Here is a 20168-nt window from a genome sequence, read left to right as displayed (position 1 = left end):
CCTTGTTTCTTATAGAAATGTTTACACATTTACAGCCAGATGAGATGTACAGATTTGATTATTGTAAATTAGTATATCAACCAGTCTTCGATGCACACTGCAGTATTTTCCACATAAACCTGCTGTAGCGCACCTGATTCAGCTCATCATCCAGCTCTGCAACAGTCTCATAATAGCAGTTATTAGAGGAAGGTGTATTTCATCAGGCTGGGTTCAAAACATGCAGGGCAGTGTGCTCAAAGGACTGGAGTTGAGAATAAATAGCTTGTGTTTCTGCCCTTTTCCAGATTTGTCACAAATCACTTGTAAACTTATCAAGTTAGGAAACACAGTTTATGTATTTTTTCCCATGGAAAAAAAAAGATAAGGTGCTTAACAGAAAGTCACAGCTGCATGACAATAAAAAATGTTTTCAGACCGTACCTCTCAGCTGTCAGTAGAAACGCTGCTGAAAAGAAAAACCCTTCAGGGGAATTTATAAACCTGAGCTAAGTCTATGGAACGCAGGGATAGAGGCAGGGTGCTCCAGAATTTGGTAACCATCCCTTGGAATGCTTTAAAACATATCTAAAGAACAACCAATTAGACCTGAGCTGATGATTTAAATTCATGAGGTTTGTAGAACTTTAAAGAATGAGGAGCCTGACTATACAGAGCTCTAAATATAGGAGCTAATATTTTAAAATGAATTCTAAAATGAACTCCCATCTATCTGCTCAGCTGTGAGACAGGGCAAGTAAAAAATCAACAACAAAAAAAAACGATCTTAATAAATCCGTATTTGGAGGAAGATTCCTGGTTTTGTCTGTAAACAGCAGCTTAATGTTTCTTTGAAATCCACCGCTCTTCTTCGGTTTTCTGACCGACTCTTTTTTTGCCCAAAAAACTTTGCAAATAAGTTTTTTGTTTGGTTTTTATTACTTTTGCGAGTAGCGTTGAGCTACTAACTTTGCGGCCCGAGCAGCTGCTTAAAGTCACGTGACGTGTCAAGACAGATGGATGTGGTGAACAGAATCCGCTTGTTTTCCAAAATAAAACTTCCTTTAGTATCCGAAACTAAACAAAATTGAAAAAATCTAAGTTAGCGTATGCATTTAAAAAAAAAAAATGTATGTGAGGTCCAGTAGCAAGTGCCAAGGACCACCCAAATATATGTACAAATAAATACTTAAAATCAAATAAACACTAAGCTCTAAATATGTGTATATATATATATATATATATATATATATATATATATATATATATATATATATATATTATATTATATTATATTTAATGAAATGTTATTTTTTTTGGGTGAAATTAATAGACTTTTCCAGCTATTTTAGCTAATATTAGATTCAATGAGAAAGCATGGTTATATCTTAGGTCTATTGCACCATCATAGGAGAGGCGTCTTGAGATCAACTCTAAAAATAAAGGACTGCCCCGCTTCCTCCATCAACATTCTTAACGCTGTTAGACGGTGACGTGTTGTGCGCCGCTAGTGTTGTTGAACATGCGGCCCCTAGAGTTTACACAGATACCCCTCTATAATGGACAAGTGTTGAACATTTAATGCAAATGTTGCATCAACTGAACAGTTGTCCATGGAATACGAAAATAATGGAGGAGGGCACACAGCGACCAAAAAGGACAGAAAAGGCTCAGAGATGCTCTGAAAATATCAGCTTTTGTTCCCAACGGGATAAGAGTAAAAATTTGTATGTGACTCAAGGACTGCTATAGATACTCTCAGTTGATGTATTCAAAGGCCTTTCTGTACTCTATTGGGGTGTTAACATGTTTCTTAATTGCCAGGCTGCACTTCAACTTAAATTCAACCACCTTGCTGTGTTGGAAACTCCAATGAAATCGATTAGAAACTTGTTACTATCAAAGTTTTCACTTTTCCAGCTAAGTCCAAATTTAACAAACCCAATCACTGCTCATCTTTGCATTTTTTAAAAACCTGCTCCTAGTTCCAAAAACTAAAATGACAAAAACTCCCCTTTTCCCATGGAAATAGTGGATGCAAAAAGCTGCCAAGCCTGCGTTTTCCCATTCCCCCTCTCCTCAGTGGCTCATTTGTAGCTCCAATGTTGGGACTTGCACTGATAGCGGAGCATGGCCACTTCATTAGCTCCTTCTCTCTGTGTAAATGTGAGTGCATGCATGTGGGCCTCCACGGGCCTTGTTCTCCCGCCCACACCTGCTCGCTTGAGAGCTCCCTAGGATACAGCAGAGGCACGTTCATTTGCATTTCACCATCCCAGATTCTGTTAAAAAAAAGGCAAATGCAACTCTCTGCGGCCATGTGTCTTCACAATTTAGGAACCCTCGAGGGCGCCTCCAGTGATGGATCCATCCCTTATAGTCAGAGGCTTTTGCTGTGGTGGCACCAATACTTTTTTAGGTTCTATTCTTTATTTATGCACAGTGTGTCCCCATATAATGCACCCTAAAGGCCATATAGCATACATGTACAAGCGTTCTTTCTCTGTTTTGTTTTTCTTGATGCATGTATAGGAACAGCAGTCTTTTTAGAACAGCTGTTCTATAATAGTGAGATTTACCAGAAGAGTAATTATTTAGAATAGATTGACAGCTCATTATTAAAGAAGCTTTACAAAACTTCAAGTCCTTTAGAGATATTAAAGGTTAGTTAAAAGTTGTTATACAAACTTGTGGATAAAAAAAAATCTTTAAATCCCATCAAAGTAAGAATATAAACAGTTAAATAACCTTGTAAATATTTTTACTGGGAGTATCTGGACTAAATAAAAAAAAGACATGGCCTTAAAGTCAGTTTAATGTCAATCGTCCATGTTATAATGAGGATTCGGTCAGATTAGCATGCAGATATCAAAATTGAGCATTTCCTATGTGCTGCAATATTATTCCTACCAACTTTTTTAAGCTCCTGTCATTCAGCGGCATGCCATGTGTTACGACTTGAGCGTGGAGCCCTGAATCAGCTGAGCTACCCAGTAAATTTATTAACAATGGGAAATGGGAATGATATGAGCATGTTTGTTTGTGCTTGACGCGTAAGGTTCCATTGAATCAACAGGGAAATAGTCTTTGAAAAAGTCTTTGATTTGTTGCACCCCTCATGTACAGACGGAGCTATGAGCTATCCAAAGAGGCTGAGTTAAATGACGACTAAGGGTGTTATGTTATGATTCACTTATACTTTGTTGGCTGCAAATGTTAAACTCAGCTGAGGTGATGACAAAAGTGACAAACAAAGATATAATGACACAAGACAGGAGCCTTATCTATGACGACCAAGTGTGCAAGGCATTAAAATATGCTGAATGCTTACATGTTACCAGGAAATATGGTATGGTGGTCTGCAATGATGATTTTTTTTTAAATGAAATACTTAGGTCACATTTTTCTACAGATCTGTTTTGTTTAAGTTGAACCCTTTAACACAGGAGCTTTAGCTCTACTGGTACATTCTATTGACTGTTGTAACTCTGAGAAGTTTACGCAATTGACATAATTCCTGCAGCTTTGCACTGATTTGCAGCTCTTTTCAATCACGTAAACGTTACATCAACGTAAATCAGCTGATTCAATGGCAGAGAAAAGTGACTTTCCACCATTATATGCTGTTATCAGTAGAGCGTCAGAATCAGCTGATTTACATCGACACCATAAATGGTCAAAGAGCTACGGTACGTCAAAGAACGTGTGTTATTAAGGTGTTGCCAACAACATCTCCAGTGTTGAAAGTTTCATGTAAAACAATATGCTTTGAAACACAAGCATGTTTGTAGTTTCCCATTTATTTTATAATTTCACATAACCAATTTCAATAGAATGGCATCTTTAACTATTGGAATGTTCTCTTATTTTTAGTTTTTACATTTTTAGTACTTTGTTACTACGATGTTTAAATTTACACAATACCTTAACAGCTTGTAGAAAAAAAAGACAATACATTTAGTTTATTAAACTAACAGGATTTAGATTATTTCTTTAGATGTAAAATACAGATTAACAGAAAGCTGAAAGTATTTTAGTAGTCTATATATTTTTTGTGCCCTGCGACAGATCGGCGTACTGTCCAGGATGTCCCCTGCCTTTGCCCAAGAGTCGCCAGGATAGGCTCTGGCAGCCCCGTGACCCCAAAAGGGATAAAACGGCAGAAGATGAATGAATGAATGAATATATTTTTTTGTTTGCTTTAAGTCTTACAATAGATTAGGGCAAAAAAGAACAAAAGAAAAGTAGCATTAAACCCTGTTAAGAAGAAAGTATTTGTTTTATCTACCAATCCAAACCAGTGTTACCTCTAATTTGAAATGGTGCCTGTAAACAAATTAAATCAGCGTGCTGGAATTTTTTATTTCTACTGTTTTCCTACAATCAATGAGTTGATGTTTTTTGTGAATTTCTTAGCTTATCTGGTTGACATGAAGTAAAAAAAAAAAAAAAAAAAAAAAACATATTTTTTGGGAAATAAAAAACAGAGGAGTTCCAATGTGTTCCAATTTAATCTTCAGTTTATTTGTTCTTAAAGTGTTATAGAATAAGTAAGTTCTGATCTGAAAACCCTGAAATGATTCACAGTTTAGGAAAAAAAAACTAACCTGAAGGAGGTGCTGTGGTTATTGGTGACGCTTCTCACTGGATTTGTCATTACAAGTAAAACGTTTTCACATAAAAGAACAAAAAATCTGTACAGTCATTTAAGAAAGATGTATATATGCTTGAAGTGGTTTTAAAAACAAAGTTAAATGTTTTATCCTAGACAAGTTTAGAGTCTGTGCTTCTTTTTCTGGTGTCATTTAGATATCAATACAATGAAGCAAGATGCTGTCAAAAACAAGCTTTATCTCTGAATAAATCATAAAGGAAGATATTTAAATGAATCTCATCCTTATATATTCTGCTAAACGTACTATTTCTTTTAACAAAGCTTCCGTCAAGTCTGCAGGGGCTTTTTGTGGAAGGATTTACTCCTAAAGCAATAATAAAAAAAAGACAGCTCCTACAATGTATACATGTGTATATATATATAGATGTATGCATGCTCTGAACTTTTTATTATTTCTTAAAAGCCTCTTTCGGTGTTGGACCCATTTACCCTGAACAGCCGCTTACCGTTGACATCATTCTTTCCGAATCATCCGTCGTGATTTGGAGGCAAAAATAAAAAGGCAAAAAAACAAACCAAAACAAGTTTTATCGTTGCTGCCATGTAGCATCCCTGACGCCTCAAATCTTGCGGTACATTAAAAATTTATTTTGCAGGCTCTCAGTGTGGGTAATAAAAAGATTGAACATCCACACAAACTCTGCATCATCTATTCCACCCTTTTGTTGCGAGACAGTGCTTGTATTTTTGTATTTTAAGGTTTTTGTTTGTGTCGCCCCATAAAGATAAGGGTGCAGCAGGTCAAAAGGTCAAAAGTAACTTGGGGAAAATTAAGAATTTGCTTTTAGGTGTTGGTTTTAAAATAAAATCTTTAATGTGGCCAAAAAAAGTTTCGTTTTTCTTGTTCGGTGCAAACTTTTTTGTTTAGTATGACGTCTTTATGCACCCCTTCTCAGTTTATGTTATCATTTTCTGCAGTTCCCGTGGTGTAAGAGCATGTTTGTGAACAAGCTCCCCTGATTACCCCAGTGTCCACTGCCTGTTGGAGGCCACTTTGTGACTGTTGCCGTGGGCAACCAGATGGCTAATTGAGCACTCTGTCATGTCACCTCCCGTCACAGGGGAATAAACCAATCAGGACAGGCTATACTTCTTAGCAGACTCCTCCACAGATTTCTTTCGCCTTTACGGAGTCCGCGCTCGGGCCCCAGAGGGACTGTTTAGCCAGGCTCAGAGAGAGAGGCTGGTTATAACTGATATCAAGCCACCGGCTTATTTACATTCCATCAACCTGAGTGGATGAGGCAATGTTTGTGTGTGTTAGTCTCTTTATTTCAGTTTAATAGAGCAGAATCATGGCACCTCCCATGCATTTATGATGGCTTGTTATTGGCTGGCTCATTTTCTGTTTGAAACTCACAGCTAGATTACAGATGTTAACCCACCCCGGCTCCACATTCCCCGTTATACTTCAGGACCATAAAGCAGTCCACGCTGGTGGAGGCTGTAAGCCATTAAAATGCTCGGATCATTCCAGAACGGCTGCTTTTATTGATTAGGCGGCTGTGTACTGTTAGGTCGCGTTGTAATGGATCAGAGGTTCCTTCATTATACCAGAAATCAAAGCAGATTTTATTTAGTACGGCAGCAGCGGCTCTCTAGTGTTTTCCAAACTCGCCTGTGCTGCTTTATCATTTCCCACAAACTGAAAACATCCACAACGGTAAATGAAAAGATGAACCGTCACATTGTACAACAGGGAACTACTTCATAACAGTGAAGGCGACCTCTCTGGGGCGCGACCTTTACTGGTCCGTGGGGCACTTGGTACAGGGCTGCACACAAAAATAAAATGCATACGCTAACTTAAATTATTTCCATTTTGTTTATTTTCTGATACTATAGGAAACTTTATTTTGGGAAACTGCCGGATTCTGTTGACCACATCCGTCTGTTGTGACTTTAAGCACTTGCCCGGCTGCAAAGTTAGTAGCTCAACGCTTAAAAGCTAACAAAAAATCATATTTGGAAAGTTTCTTCTGGGAGAAAAGAATGTCCTCCAAATACAGATTTGGAGTTGCAGACACAGGGGATTCACATTTATATTTTGTTTAGGAAATACCAGTTTACGACAGTTGTGTTTATTTTGCTTTATTTAAAAGTCGGGTGCAGCTGAACTTAGTGTCCGATTGTTAGCCTCCACTTTGAGTTAAAGGGAATATCTAAGTTTTTGACAGAGAATTAAGATTCAATCCAACAAAGTTGCTAATTTGTGTAAACTCGTAAAAAGAAAATGTGTGAAAATTTCCTACAGCAAGGGTGAATTAGACAGGCATGAATTAAGAAGCTTTAGCACAGAAGATGTTCCTCTGTGTTAGAAATGCACAATGAATCAGGATTTATTTAAAAACAAAATATAAAGATTTTTGGGTTGAGTTCTCATTGAATAATTTACAAAACAGAAAAAAAAGCTTTTACAAATAAACACCTTTGTTTCAATTAATTTTTTGTCATCCATAAAAAAAAAATAACTACACATTTTTGGGATTTTTTTTGTGTGTTTTTTAAACTAAATTTCTTGAAGTTGCATTTTAACATGAAAAGTAGGTTTGGTAAAACCGGAAGCTAAAAAATATTAAACACAAAGTTTGGCCCCATTTGGACCGGTCCGTAAAAAAAGTGTTGACAATAAACTGGGCTGTGGCATGAGAAAGGTTGAAGACCACTGCTTTAAAATGTTTTCCATGTGTTATTGATGGTGAGGTTTAGTGTTGTACAAAATATAACTTTAGGCAAAATAGTAGGTGGACAGTACCAAGTACATCCTTACTGCCTTCAATAATTTTAGGAAGATATTTTTCAGCTAGGTTTTGTTTACTGCCAACAGGTGTTTGAACATCGTTTTGATGTATTTTAGTAAATAAAAAATTTACAGAAAAGAAATACATTTTTTAGGAGCCTTAGAATATAAATGATCTTGCATCATTTTAGACTGTCTACATCTGGCAATGTCTTAAAACTGATATCTTCCAAAGTAAAAAAAAAACTTTAAAACATATAAGAAAAAAGTATCGAAGGAACTTTGTTGCAACTTCATTGTAGAATTTTGGTCATTTTATTCAAACATTTTTTAGTGATTTCTTTTTTTTTTATTTACATCACAATGGGATTTCAAACAGAAGCAAACTAAAAAATGTATTTATCCTAAAAAAGTTTGAGTAAATCACTTGGAAGGATGTATTCTTTTGCAGAATTTTTCTTATTTTTTGCTATAGCTTGCTCTTGGTGTTCAGAAACTGGTACATAATAGACTTAAAAGAAAGTTTGTAAACTATGTTTTTAACTCACCGTGTGCACATGCTGCATGAAGCAAAGCAAAGGCGCTAAAGCATGACAGAACCTGGAACCAAGGATTAACGCCAAGGAATGTTGTGAGAGTGCAATTGAATCGGTTAGTTCAAAAGGAGTAAAATAGAGATATTATATGTTCTATGGTCTTAAAGGGAAAAGCTATCGGATTTTGTGCAAAAAAGTCCCAAGTTGGTTGTAATGTATTGACTACGTTTGACATTTAAAATGAAGTAACCCTTGTGCTATCTTAGGCTCTTTAACATTGGGAGTTGGGTCATCTAGACCCCATAAAACAGTGCGCTGAACCTTTTTTCTTCAATGATTTGGGATCTTCACTGGTCTCCATGGATTACATGAAATCTATCCACCTTTATCCACCTTTGTCATGGTAGGAATAACACCTCAATGTAAGGGTGGGGTCATCTAAGATAGCACAGGGGTTAAGTGCAAAATTGCTGAACTTTGGCCTCTCTTGCATGGGTTTTGCTTTATCCCATAGATGGCACCACTAGTTATCCAATATGGTAGCGCCCCTGTTTACTTCAAGAAGGGCCCAAGTCCAGAGACTTTAGTTTGCTAGTCCTGAAATGATAAAAGTCAGGTGCTTCATATTAAAGCATTTGTAAGCTATAAACTGGTGCTAAATCTGGGTAAAGTATTAATCATTTGGTGTAGCCTCCTTTTCAAGCTACGCAATTAAAATAATTTCCTGGAAAAACAAACCTCTTGGACTTGGGCCCCTTTTGAACTAAACGATTCAATTTAGAGTTGCTCTGTATTCCAGTGTTATCTGTGTAAGTATGGGTGCATGGGTGAATGGGCTGATTGTAAAGCGCTTAATTCAATTCAATTTTATTTTATTTGTATAGCCCAAAATCACAACAACAGTCGTCTCGATGGGCTTCGAAGTAAAACATGAACTCAAAAGGATCTTGAATACAAAGAGTTCAATAGGAAAATACTAAAATGAACTAACAAACTGACTAAGCTATACTGGCATCCCTGCCCTTAGACCCCCCTTCGCGGTAAGGAAAAACTCCTAAAAAAACGGATTCCGGAAAAAACGAAGAAACCTCAGGGGTGCCCAAATGAAGGAGGGATCCTCCCCCAGGACAGACAGGCGATTTACCTGAACTCTTAGAGAGAATTAACTTATCTAAATCTACAACTACATATATAAAGTCCAGCAGACGAGCTTCATCCAGCCGTGGTTGGGGGGGACAGTCAGGGGCCTCAATCGAGGTAGACAAGGGCTATATATGTCATTTAGCATTTTGTAGGATCAAGGGTCTTCTAATATAATTGATAAAGGATGAGTGTGCAATTTTTTATACGAGCTTTCATTTTGACAGGGGTCCAGATCCTGTCATGTTTTTGCTTCAGAAGCACAGAAACATAGTTATTGTCCTCTGTCTTTAGCTTGCTGCTGTGCCTGGGATTGCTGTGAACTTCAGCAATGGGACTATGGAATGAGTCCTTCAAACTGCTGTTTACAGTCAATGGCACTGACCAGAATTGTGGGCTTCCAGGAGGCCCTTGTCCGTGCGTCGCTTCCTACATTTTTAAGTTCGGTTGCGACCTCTGGGTCGTTCATTGATCTCGTGCTAACAGTTCAATTGGACGAACTTTTTCACGCTAAGTCGCAGTAACGCAGTACTGTGACCAATCGAGGACTCTGATTTGGTAGTGACGTGTGGGTGGCATTTGCTTCAAAGCATGGAAGTACCAGCTGTTGTAAACATGATCACGAAGTAGACATCAATTAATTATAAACGGACTTTGTGTCCGTTTGGAATAATAGGACTCTCAGAAGGACGTTTATAAGAACAGAGTTGTGAAAACAAAAGGTCTGGAGCAAGATTTGTGGGATTTGCACCGCTTTGACTTTGCGCACTGAGCCTCTTCCTATTGTTGATGGCAGACAGAAAAGAAGAATTGTGCCTACCTGTGTGTCTGGCACTGGTCTAGAATATCCAAGATCAGCTGAATGCGCGTTCATAAAACCGAAATAACAAAAAAACAAAAAACGACGCGTTGACAATACCAAATTTGTGTTGACAATTCTAAATAAATTATGGTGACTAGTTGTTCACAGTCCTAACATATATATAAATGTAAAAAGTATATTACAAGCCATGTTACATAAAAAACCTGCAGTGGCATAATTTTCCATAAATTGTACAGCAATATTACATACATTGAAGTTTGAACTTCTACTTAGCCGTGCTTCCAGTTGCAAAAAATTATATCTATTTATTATTTTTTATTTATTATATTTTTTTTGATTCTGTAATTAATAGATAGTAATGATGCGTAATTAATACATTTAGGAGAACAGGTTGACCTCTGTGGCTCTTAAGTGATTTAAGTTAATGGTCATGTTACCTTTCTTCTTGTCTTCAAGGTTCAAAACCTCAATTACGGATATATTCGTACCTTCCTGCGAGGTGATTAACACCACCGCCAACGCAATTTTTAGGTTTGACACAATGGGTCCTACTGCAGAACAAAGACATATAAACTACCTTGTTAAATTAACTTATTGTTTTTCTCTGTAGAGTTTTGTGTGAGCCACCAGCAGTAATGCTGTGTGTGGAGGAGGGGGGGGGGGGGTGTCACTTTAATCAAAACGACTTACATTTCAGGTATTATACCACGCGTGATGACAGAGCTGGAGGTGCCGAAGATAAAATCTATGAGATATTACCAAGGCTGTAGCAGAAAATTGAACCTCAGAATTGAAGCTAATTGAATTTGGGAATGATAAGTTTAAAAAGGGGGGATGTGTGTGTGTGTGTGGAGGTTCTGACAGGCAGCGAGGAAGGATGATCAATTTGGGGATTTCTAAAGAAAAGTAAGGGAAATGAGTGAAAAAGGCCTCTAAGTTAAATGGACAAAGATGAAATGAAGATGGAGAGTGAGATTCATTTTTTAAGCAGAATTTGCACACGAACGTCTTTGCCTATCAGAACACTTTGACTTTACAAGAGTGTTACCATGCAACTGCCATCCCTTCATAAACAGCAGCTTTTTTGAAAATTATGCTTACTGCTAAAATAGAGTCCATAACCTAAAGATTGATGATAAATCTATAGTCGTACTTTGTTATGGAAGGAGTCTGTGTTTTTCTCAAAGACTTTAAAAGAGATCTGGAAATTAGTAAATGGGACGTCACCCATAGAACATTGTTTACATCCAGCTCCAACAAAATAAAGAACCAGAAATAGTCAGTAAGCAGCAATTGGTCCGAGTCCATCAGAGTCAACAATTCTGAGGCAACTGCTCTCACTTCTCACTTCTACCACTTGAAACCAAGCTTGGAAGAATCTGTCAATTAAACATTTCAAACAAGAGACTACCTACTGTTACTGAGGCATCTGATCTGTCAGCTTATAACTTGATTAACTTGCTAAAAAGAAAAAAAGATCATGAAAAAATGTTAGGATTATTAAGAACATGATAAAAAAAAAGGTAACGGGGCAAAAATAGTTATTCTGGCTAGTATAATGAATGAGTTATAACTGTTTATTTCTCAAGATAACTCTTTAGTAGAGATTGGATTTATGTCTATTTGGAGGGAGCTGGAACTTTTGGATCAGTTCATTTCAAAGAGCTATTTAAAAGACTGGCTCATTTGGCTCTTTTTATATGTATTCCCTTTTAAAAAGCCAGTTTGGAGTTTATTCCTTTTATCCTGGAAATAGTCACAGGTAGGATTGACGGGCTGAGATCTGTATCAGAATAATTCAAATTCAGATTTCCCACCAATATTTTGTTTTAAATTGTTTTGAATAGTTGGAATTATTTTCTAAATATCAATTATAGTTTTATTTGTCATATGTCACCATCTGAGTTGATGGTGAGATCCCTATTTGCCCTTAGTGAAAAGTATATTTAGAGTGAATTATGTTATTAATGCAGCAGCTAACCCGCTAAAAAACGCTAAAAGAACCATTATGTCCAGTTTCTTACTGACAAAACCGAGTGACGGCAGAAAAATTTCACGACAGTGTTTATTAAAATGCACTTTATGTATGTTTTTGTGGCCATTAGGCTCTTTATTTTTAACATGTAGCTTTTAAATATTTTCAATTATGAAATTATAACAAGCATTATTTTTTATAAGGCTGTATATAACTATTTTGATTTTTTCGACTCAGACAGCAGCTCGTACAAGTTCCTTCCAACATAAAACTCTGTGTTAATAAACACAGATGTACTTGCTGTTATCATTCTAATGCAGTTTTGTGATTGAAGAACGTTGCTTCTGAACAGAAACTACGTGTTGCTGTGCATGAGAAGAAGAGTGCACGTGTTTTAAACTTAATCTAATAAAAACAGTTCTGAAAATAGATGTAATCATTATTTTACACAGCACATAGGCCCTCTTGGGTTAGTGTCATGTCAGGAGTGTTAAATACAAGTTAATTTTACTATTATAAGTTTGCTTCATTTAAAAAATAAACTTCAATGAGTAAATGTAGCTGATAAACCCATCATTTATACACAATGGAAAACAAATCAGGCTACTTTGAAGCGCCATGCAAAAGCTTCTGGTGAAAGATTTTAACAAAAGAAAATTTTTAACAAAGCACAAAACAGGAAGACTCCAAAGCTCATGACTACGGACGGGTGTGTCCAAATCCCACAGCTGCATCCTTCAATGGCTGCGGCCTTCCTGGTCGACGTGGCCTGGCCCAGGTCCTTTGTCCAGTGGATAGGCCGGATGTTAACGACTGTGAGTTTGGACGAGTGTAGCCTTTAGATTATTATAGCCATTACATCGGCGAATGTCCTGTCGCCTAGCAACCGTGAGTCCCGAACACAGAGGAGTAGTGAACCAAGCATGGAGCTTAAAATTTTTCTGCCTTATTTGATCCAACTTTAAATTTTGGAGGTGTAATTATAAAAGTGTGTAATTATTTCCAACTCTTGGTCCCGCTTCACAGTCCGCCTTTGTTGTCATAAAATCTCCGGGTTCATCTGCAATGCATCTTGGGAAATGCATCTTGGGAAAACACCAGATCAATTCAATCAAATGAAGGCCGTATTTGTTGGTTTCATTTGAAGGAGTCGTTAAATTTGGACAGCATTTGTCGCGGCGCTGTGACGCAAGCAGCCTACAAATGCAGCCGAGGAGGAACACAGCCGTCGCAACTGCAGAAAGACGACTGAGCCGACAACCCCCTCCCCGTTGTTGACTACACGCACTGCGACACTCCTGTTCTCCGTTTTTGAGGAGGAGCTCACGTGAACGTATTTGATATTTGCATCTAAAATTGGAAGAAGGAGCTTGTTTGAGGATTTACAGTACAGACCAAAAGTTTGGACACAGTTTCTCATTCAAATGAATGGGAAGGTGTGTCCAAACCTTTGGTCTTTACTGTTCCCTGTGAAACACAGGGAAGGAAGGAAGGAAAAAAGACAGAAAAAAAAAAAAAAAAGAATGGTTCCCAGTCAATCGAGACTCGAGTCCCATCATTCACGTTAACGAGCTGTTCAGAAGGTTCAGTTCGTTCCTGAACGTCACATCTCTAGTCTATGGGATTTTGTTTTTCTTTTTTGGACCTGCAGGTTTTTTCGCTTGTCCTACCCCACTGAGCAAACAGATAAGCTCTTGTGTTTAACAGATTTTACCGTTACAATAGTAGTACAATACAATTTTTGTAAGAGCAGACAAAAATATATATAACTGTTTTCATTTAAAAAGAAATAAACTTCTTTACTTGTTTTAAATACTTGTTTAGTGTATTTTTGAAATGGCATTGTGATATTTGCTTCCGGTCTTAAGCTTTATTTATACAGTATATACCAAAACTAATTAAGTATTTATTGACTGGTCCACATAGTGATGATATATTTACTGTTCTAAACAGGTTTAGAAGAAGTCTTTCTTTTCTTATGTGAAGTCTTTTGGCTTGTTTTGACCTCAGGGATTCCTATATTTATTTAGTTGTTTTAGTTTAAAACTATATGGCAAAGTCTTGTCTTGATAACAAGAAAAGCCTTGTGTTAAAATAGGATGTTCTGTGCTGATGTCTCCCGAATGCATCACCACTGCTGAGATACAATTAACCAATGGAATAAAATCTCTTTTTGAAGGTCTCAAATATAGACTTCAGTTGCTCTTTTTGAATCTATTTGTTAAATTCTCTTGAACTTAACAGGATTTTTTTTTGTTTAATTCTTCTCTTTGTTTTTCTATATTTCATTCAGTTAGTGACTGTATTTCTGTTAAGTTAAATGTTAGGGAAAAACAGATTTTCAGGGCTGTTAATGCAGTTAGGCCTAAACAAATTCTTAGAAAATCATTAAAATTAAGGATTTTCATTAAAAACTTGAGATTAATTTTTTATTCACAAAAAACAGACAAATGAATTCAGTTCCAATTGAACTAAATTAAACTCATTTGATAGAAACTACTGCTACTGCTTCAAAGCTAAAGGTCATCTACTATGTCTTCTTTTTTCTAGATTTTCCTGTCGTGGAACCGTGGTCCGAAAGTGCCGCTCTTTCAGAGAGCTCAGTTTTCATGGACGGATTCCTCTACATCTCCTCTGGCCCGGTGAAGATGATTCTGGACCGGCGCGGAAGAGATGGTGAGTGCGAGCGGCGTTTTGCAAAATTCTCACGGCGAATCCATTTCTAAGCAGTTTAAGCTGCGTGGTTGTCAGAGGTCTCTAGTTAAGCACTGATCGATCAATCAGTGTCTGTCTGTCAGCCGTCAAACCGCCAGTCGTTTAATCCGCACCACAAACAGTCCAGTCAAAGGGATCAATGGATCTGTCTTTCAAAAACATTCAGGTCCACTGGGGAAGCTTGTCAGACACATGTATGTTAGATGAATGAGCTTTGAACACTGTGGGAAGTCACAGGGCCCATTTAGAGTCCGCTGAGGAAAACGACAGTAAACAAGTTTAATGTAAAAACATTCACACGACTCCCCTAAAAGCAGTCTAAATTCCTTTATCCTTTACCGCGGGTTTGAAACTTTTAATCAGGCTTTGTTTCCTGCTCAAACTCTTCAGCTGCTGCACCTCATGGCCTGCAGTGGTCCCACTTCCCCAAACAGCTGGATTGTTTCAAGGGCTCATGGGTAATTAGGACAAAGTACCAGCTTTAGGCAAAGCCTCTAGGGAGGTGGGTTATTTAGAAGGTGAAGAAACAGAGGTGCAGAGGAAAAACACTTACTTTTACCCAAATGACCAAAGTCTTGTTCATGTTGAGCATCTCTATTCCCTTTTTTACCAACCCCTCAACTTGTATCGGTCGCTGTGCATGTTGGTTAACACGAACAAAGTTGGGAACAGTTTCAAGTAGTATTTTCAGTGTAGCTCTCCCTTTGTCGTGATGACACACATCTCGATACATGGTCCATAAATCAGTACAAATAAGATTGTCACGGTGAGGGGGCTCGAGAGCCGGTAGGACCCAGACGCAGAGACGGGAGGCAAAACTGGTTTCGGGGGGCCGAGCGGTATAGCGAGGCAGGTCCGGCATGGAGTCCTCCGAGGCGTCGGGCTTGGAGTCCTCCGAGGCGTCGGGCGTGGAGCCGGGCGTGGGGTGGAGCCGGGCGTGGGGTCGGCTGGCCGGTCGGGCGTGAAGTCGGCCGGCCGGTCGGGCGTGAAGTCGGCCGGCCGGTCTGGCGTGAAGACGGCCGGCGGGTCGGGCGTGAAGTCGGCCGGCGGGTCGGGCCAGCAGTCGGCCGGCGGGTCGGGCCAGCAGTCGGCCGGCTGGGAGCAGGGACGGGTCGGGGTGCAGCCAGCACCCCCCTGGGAGCAGGGACGGGACGGGGTGCATCCAGGACCACCACCGGAACAGGACGGGGCTGGGGTGCATCCGGGACCACCACCGGAACAGAACGGGGCTGGGGTGCATCCGGGACCACCGCTGGAACAAAAACGGGACGGGGACGGCGGCGGCGGCGACGACGACCCCCCCTCAGGGCAAGAAGGCTCCCTGTAAAGTCCAGGTGGCTCCACTCCAGGCATACGAGGCAAACTGGGCCTGGTCAAAATCCCAGTAAGACCTCGTCCTTTTGGCTTCCAGGCAGTAGGCCTCTAGCAGGCGCATGTCCCGCTCTGCTGGGTCCAGAAAATATGGCTGGTACATTCTGTCACGGTGAGGGGGCTCGAGACCCGGTAGGACCCAGACGCAGAGACGGTAGGCAAAACGGTTTCGGGACTAGAGGGTTTAATAAACAAACAAACAAAAGGCGCTGCCGAGCAGGATTACAAAACAAAACAAGCGTGGCTAGAAACGTGGAACATGAGCGTGGCTAGAAACATGGAACATGCATGAAGGGACGAAGACACATGAAGACGTTACAGACGTTAGACGTTAACACTGTGACAAGAAGCTAATGGACCAGCACAAGAGGAAGGCAGAGACAAGACTTATATACAGACAGGGCAGACAAGACACAGGGGAACACGATCAGGGCAGATGGGGACCAAGGAAGTACAACTCAAGACATGACAAGACAGGAACCCTTTCAAAATAAAACAGGAAACAGAACCAAACAAGACAGAACAAGAACTAAAGCAAAAACCAAGACAAAACAAACTCAAACCATGACAAAGATTTAATTAATTTTGCGGCGGTATGATACAGTCCAATTCCAATTATTAATTTGGCATTTAAAACTATACATTAAAACGCCTTTCAAGAGAAACATTGTTTTTGTTTACTTATTAGCCCTTTTTATTTTAAGCAACAAAACTCAAATATCTTTAACACAACAGTTTCAGTCTTTTAGACTTTTAGTTAGATAAATGGTGCGACATTTTAATTTATTGTGGTATTGTTTGAAGTGTTGTAAAAACAAAAAAAAAAGGTTATCATAACAAACAAAGTTTGCCAAAAACAATAATTTACCTTCCGATCGATTTTCTGCTTTTTCACCAACAATATCTTGTTTTGTATATGTGATTCTCAATCAATACTGCTGTTACTCTCAGTAACATTGATTTCCTGATATGCATTTGTATCCTTTCATCCCTAGTTTTTAGCCAGGCCAAGGTTTTTAAGTCATTTATTACATTGGTTTCAATTTAATAGAACCAGGATCATATCTTTGCTGGAATAATTCAAGTGTTGAGAAATATATCTTTTAAAACCATTAGTTTTTATGAGAAGTACTGCAGAAAAACTTACTTAAAGTTGTTTAATTTACCTTATTGTCTTAAAACTAACTTGTATCTTCATGCAGACGGTCATTTGTAAATTTTAAAAGTTTATTTTGCAATTCCACTAAATCACTGGTACAGGAAACTGTGCCATGTTCTGTGTTCCCTCATTGTATCATAGTTCACCTTTCGCAATCTTGCTGTTTCGTGAATGTTTTTAAACAGCGCATTGTGCTCTGAATCTTGATTGGCTATTGATCTTGTCAATCAGTCTCTGTGGCGTGTTTCCTGCACAGACCGTGTGCGGTTTCCTACATTTAAATAAGACATTGATCGCGATCAGATCTTTGTTTTTTCGTTCCATAAGCTGGACTTATACTTCGTGAAGGTTTTAACTTTGAGAGTTTAAACACAAGAAAAACGTCTGAAAATGTTCATGTCTGACTGATAGAAGTGTCTGAGAAAAAACGGATTTTGCGGGTTTCAACTATCACGGGTTAATTTTATATAACTCCTGGGATAAACAAGAGAACTCCTTATAAGTAAATATATATTGTCCCACGTTAAGACTCCAGTGTTTGTCTCTGCACATTGGTTTTGTAAAAGCCATTTTACTCACTCCTGAGCTTGTTGTCCCTTTTACCTACACTTCACCTTTCCTTCCCAGATTAGATCCCATTCTACTTTAACATCTAAACACGTTGTTATTCCATCTATTATGGAGAGCTTTTATTTTGTGCATTAACGTCACTTGAACTGCAGCTGCTGAAAAATTCAAAGGGGTCGGCCTTAAAAAAAATACCTCGACGCGCTCCAACTTCTTCAATCAGAACGAAGTGCTGTCAGAAGTGCGTGAGCACGGAAGGATGAGGTATTTCTGAATTTACAGAATGCCTTTGGCTCCCGGGCTAATGGTTTGATGGTCTACAGATGTGCTTGGCTCCTTAATAATTCATACTTGCGCTCAGGGCCTAATAAAAGCACTCCGCCACGCGGTCTTCAACTTCTTCTTTTCATTTGGAGACCACTCCAGAAGGCTTTTCTGCTTAAACTTACAGCACAAGGACTACAGTGATAGCATGACACATATTAAATTGGTACGATGTCATTGGTTCCAGCGATGACAGAGGCGCCGTTGGACATTCCAGCTAACAAAGTACTCATTGGCCCAATATTACAGCCCGTCTACATGCTGCCTGTAATAAATGTACAGATTAGAAAAACAGCTATCTTAGCCCCGGCCTTTTATATGTGCATAAAACTTTGATAAAATGTTCTCTCCTGGCTGTTTGTTGTTGTTATGAGGTCTTAAACATGTAGATAGTATATTATAAACATGTAGATAGTAAATAAAGCCCTCCCCTTTGAACGGCCTGAGTGGTGACTCATGCAGCTCCTGTCTTTGGGAGTGTGTACTCTGTGTGTCTGTGGAGGAAACTCAGGACGACAGGCAGAGGCTGGAAGGGTGAGCATCCGCAGGGGAACAGCACCTGTAATTTTTGATCAGTTGAAACCGAGCTTCATAATTAATGACTCGCAATCGACATTGCCTTTCATTAGATGTGTTTATGATAAACATTTCAAGACCACTTTAAGGAAAATTGTGATTTAGGTGTTTTTGTATTCACAACATGTTCTTGCAGCTTTTTTTCGGATGTTGAGGGGCTTATTTAAATACAATTAAGTTAAAAATGCTATTTCTGAGTATTTCTTTATTTAAATGCTTTTGGAGCAGGAGCAGACAAAAAATGCAGTTGGAAAAGCTTGTATATGTGACGTAGAAGCTACTACTGGAAACATCAAGCTCCCTGCTCTGCTCTATTCCAGTTCATCCACTTGCAGACAAAGAGATCCTCGTCTGTCTTTGCTGTCCTTGTTCAATATGGTACCTGGCTCAAAACTGAACGGCTGGATAGCTTCTATATCGCTTGCAAATTTTGTTGGAGGGTGTGATGGGCCATGGGCCATTGGAAGAGCGTGTAAAGAAAGGGATGATAGGAAAGGGGGGTAGGCTTACTCCACTCCAGCAGTCCCTCCCATAACTCAGAGACGAATTTCTAATGAACTACTGTCGCTCTGCAGAAACTATCCTAGAGAATGACTGTTGTTTGGTTTTGTTTTTTGGCTAGAAACAGAATAATCATAAATAAAAGACGACAGGAAACGCTTTGGAAATAGATCAAAACATGATTTGTATGGGAATTTAAGATTTACTAACATAAAAATTTGTTAGATTTTGACATTATCACTACTTTGGTTTAAATCCTAAAATCTATTTCAAAATCAAGCCGATTGTGGGAACATGGCGCGCCCATCCTTTTGGACCCAACGCCCAAAAGGATGGGCATTGGGTCCAAAAGGATGGGCGGTTTGTGTTTTTTTTTATAACTTTCATTTGCCATTATCGTCATTGATCTGCCTGTGACAAAGTGGACTCTGGTTTTGGCAGATCATTCAGATCTCCTCAGCTTCCCAATTTCCATTTCCAGCCCATGTGACAAGCTGTCCGCCAGATGTCTCTTCATCTCAGGTATTTTAGTCTGATTGCAAGATAAGCAGACGCCTGGTGGAAGTGGTGGGTGTGGAGGGAAAAGTGGAAAAGGAAGGGACACAAACTGCTTTTTCGATGCATGTGGGAACAGGTGTCTGCTCAATGTCGATAAAAAGTTCATCACGTCTGACTATGTTGGGGGTTCAGTATTTTTTTTTACAGCCAAACTTTCAAACTATAATGGTTTTTTTTCCTCTCTCTTTAGCTTGATTGAGTTTGCTAGTTCGACTGCCACAATGGTGCCTCTGCTTTGTCTATGAAACCTGTTCAAGTTGCATAGTTTCCTGCAAAAAGATGTGGAGAAAAAAAGCAGAAAAGGAGAGAAAAAGGTTCCACATTGTGGATTTAGAGGCCTTCCTTCCAGTGGAAAGTACTTTGCGGGGAGCTGTCTTGGCGTGTGAGCTAATTGGCCCGATTTATCTGGTGAAGGCTGTACCACGGCTGGCTTCCGCTAGCGTTGTCTCTTGCGGCTGGTTGCGGACTCCTGCGGAGAACGGCTGGGCCATGGGGCTGTTACTGTGTGTTGGGGAACAGCTGGCATTGG

At 39.1% G+C, this 20168-nt stretch overlaps 1 protein-coding gene across 1 annotated transcript in view; it reads left to right on the top strand.

The window, feature by feature from the left end:
• arap2 (ArfGAP with RhoGAP domain, ankyrin repeat and PH domain 2) overlaps nucleotides 1-20168 on the top strand; it is a 181467-nt gene that overhangs the window by 92267 nt on the left and 69032 nt on the right. The window contains exon 15 of the mRNA XM_023966122.2: nucleotides 14419-14544. Within this exon, the coding sequence (XP_023821890.1) occupies nucleotides 14419-14544 (126 nt within the window). The remainder of the gene's footprint in view (nucleotides 1-14418; nucleotides 14545-20168) is intronic.

The sequence above is a fragment of the Oryzias latipes genome, chromosome 18, assembly GCF_053564925.1.
Source record: "Oryzias latipes strain Hd-rR chromosome 18, Olatipes_Hd-rR_3.1".
Taxonomy (NCBI): Eukaryota; Metazoa; Chordata; class Actinopteri; order Beloniformes; family Adrianichthyidae; genus Oryzias; species Oryzias latipes.
Note: the sequence above shows the minus strand (reverse complement) of the source record. Positions and strands in the feature narration are given on the sequence as shown.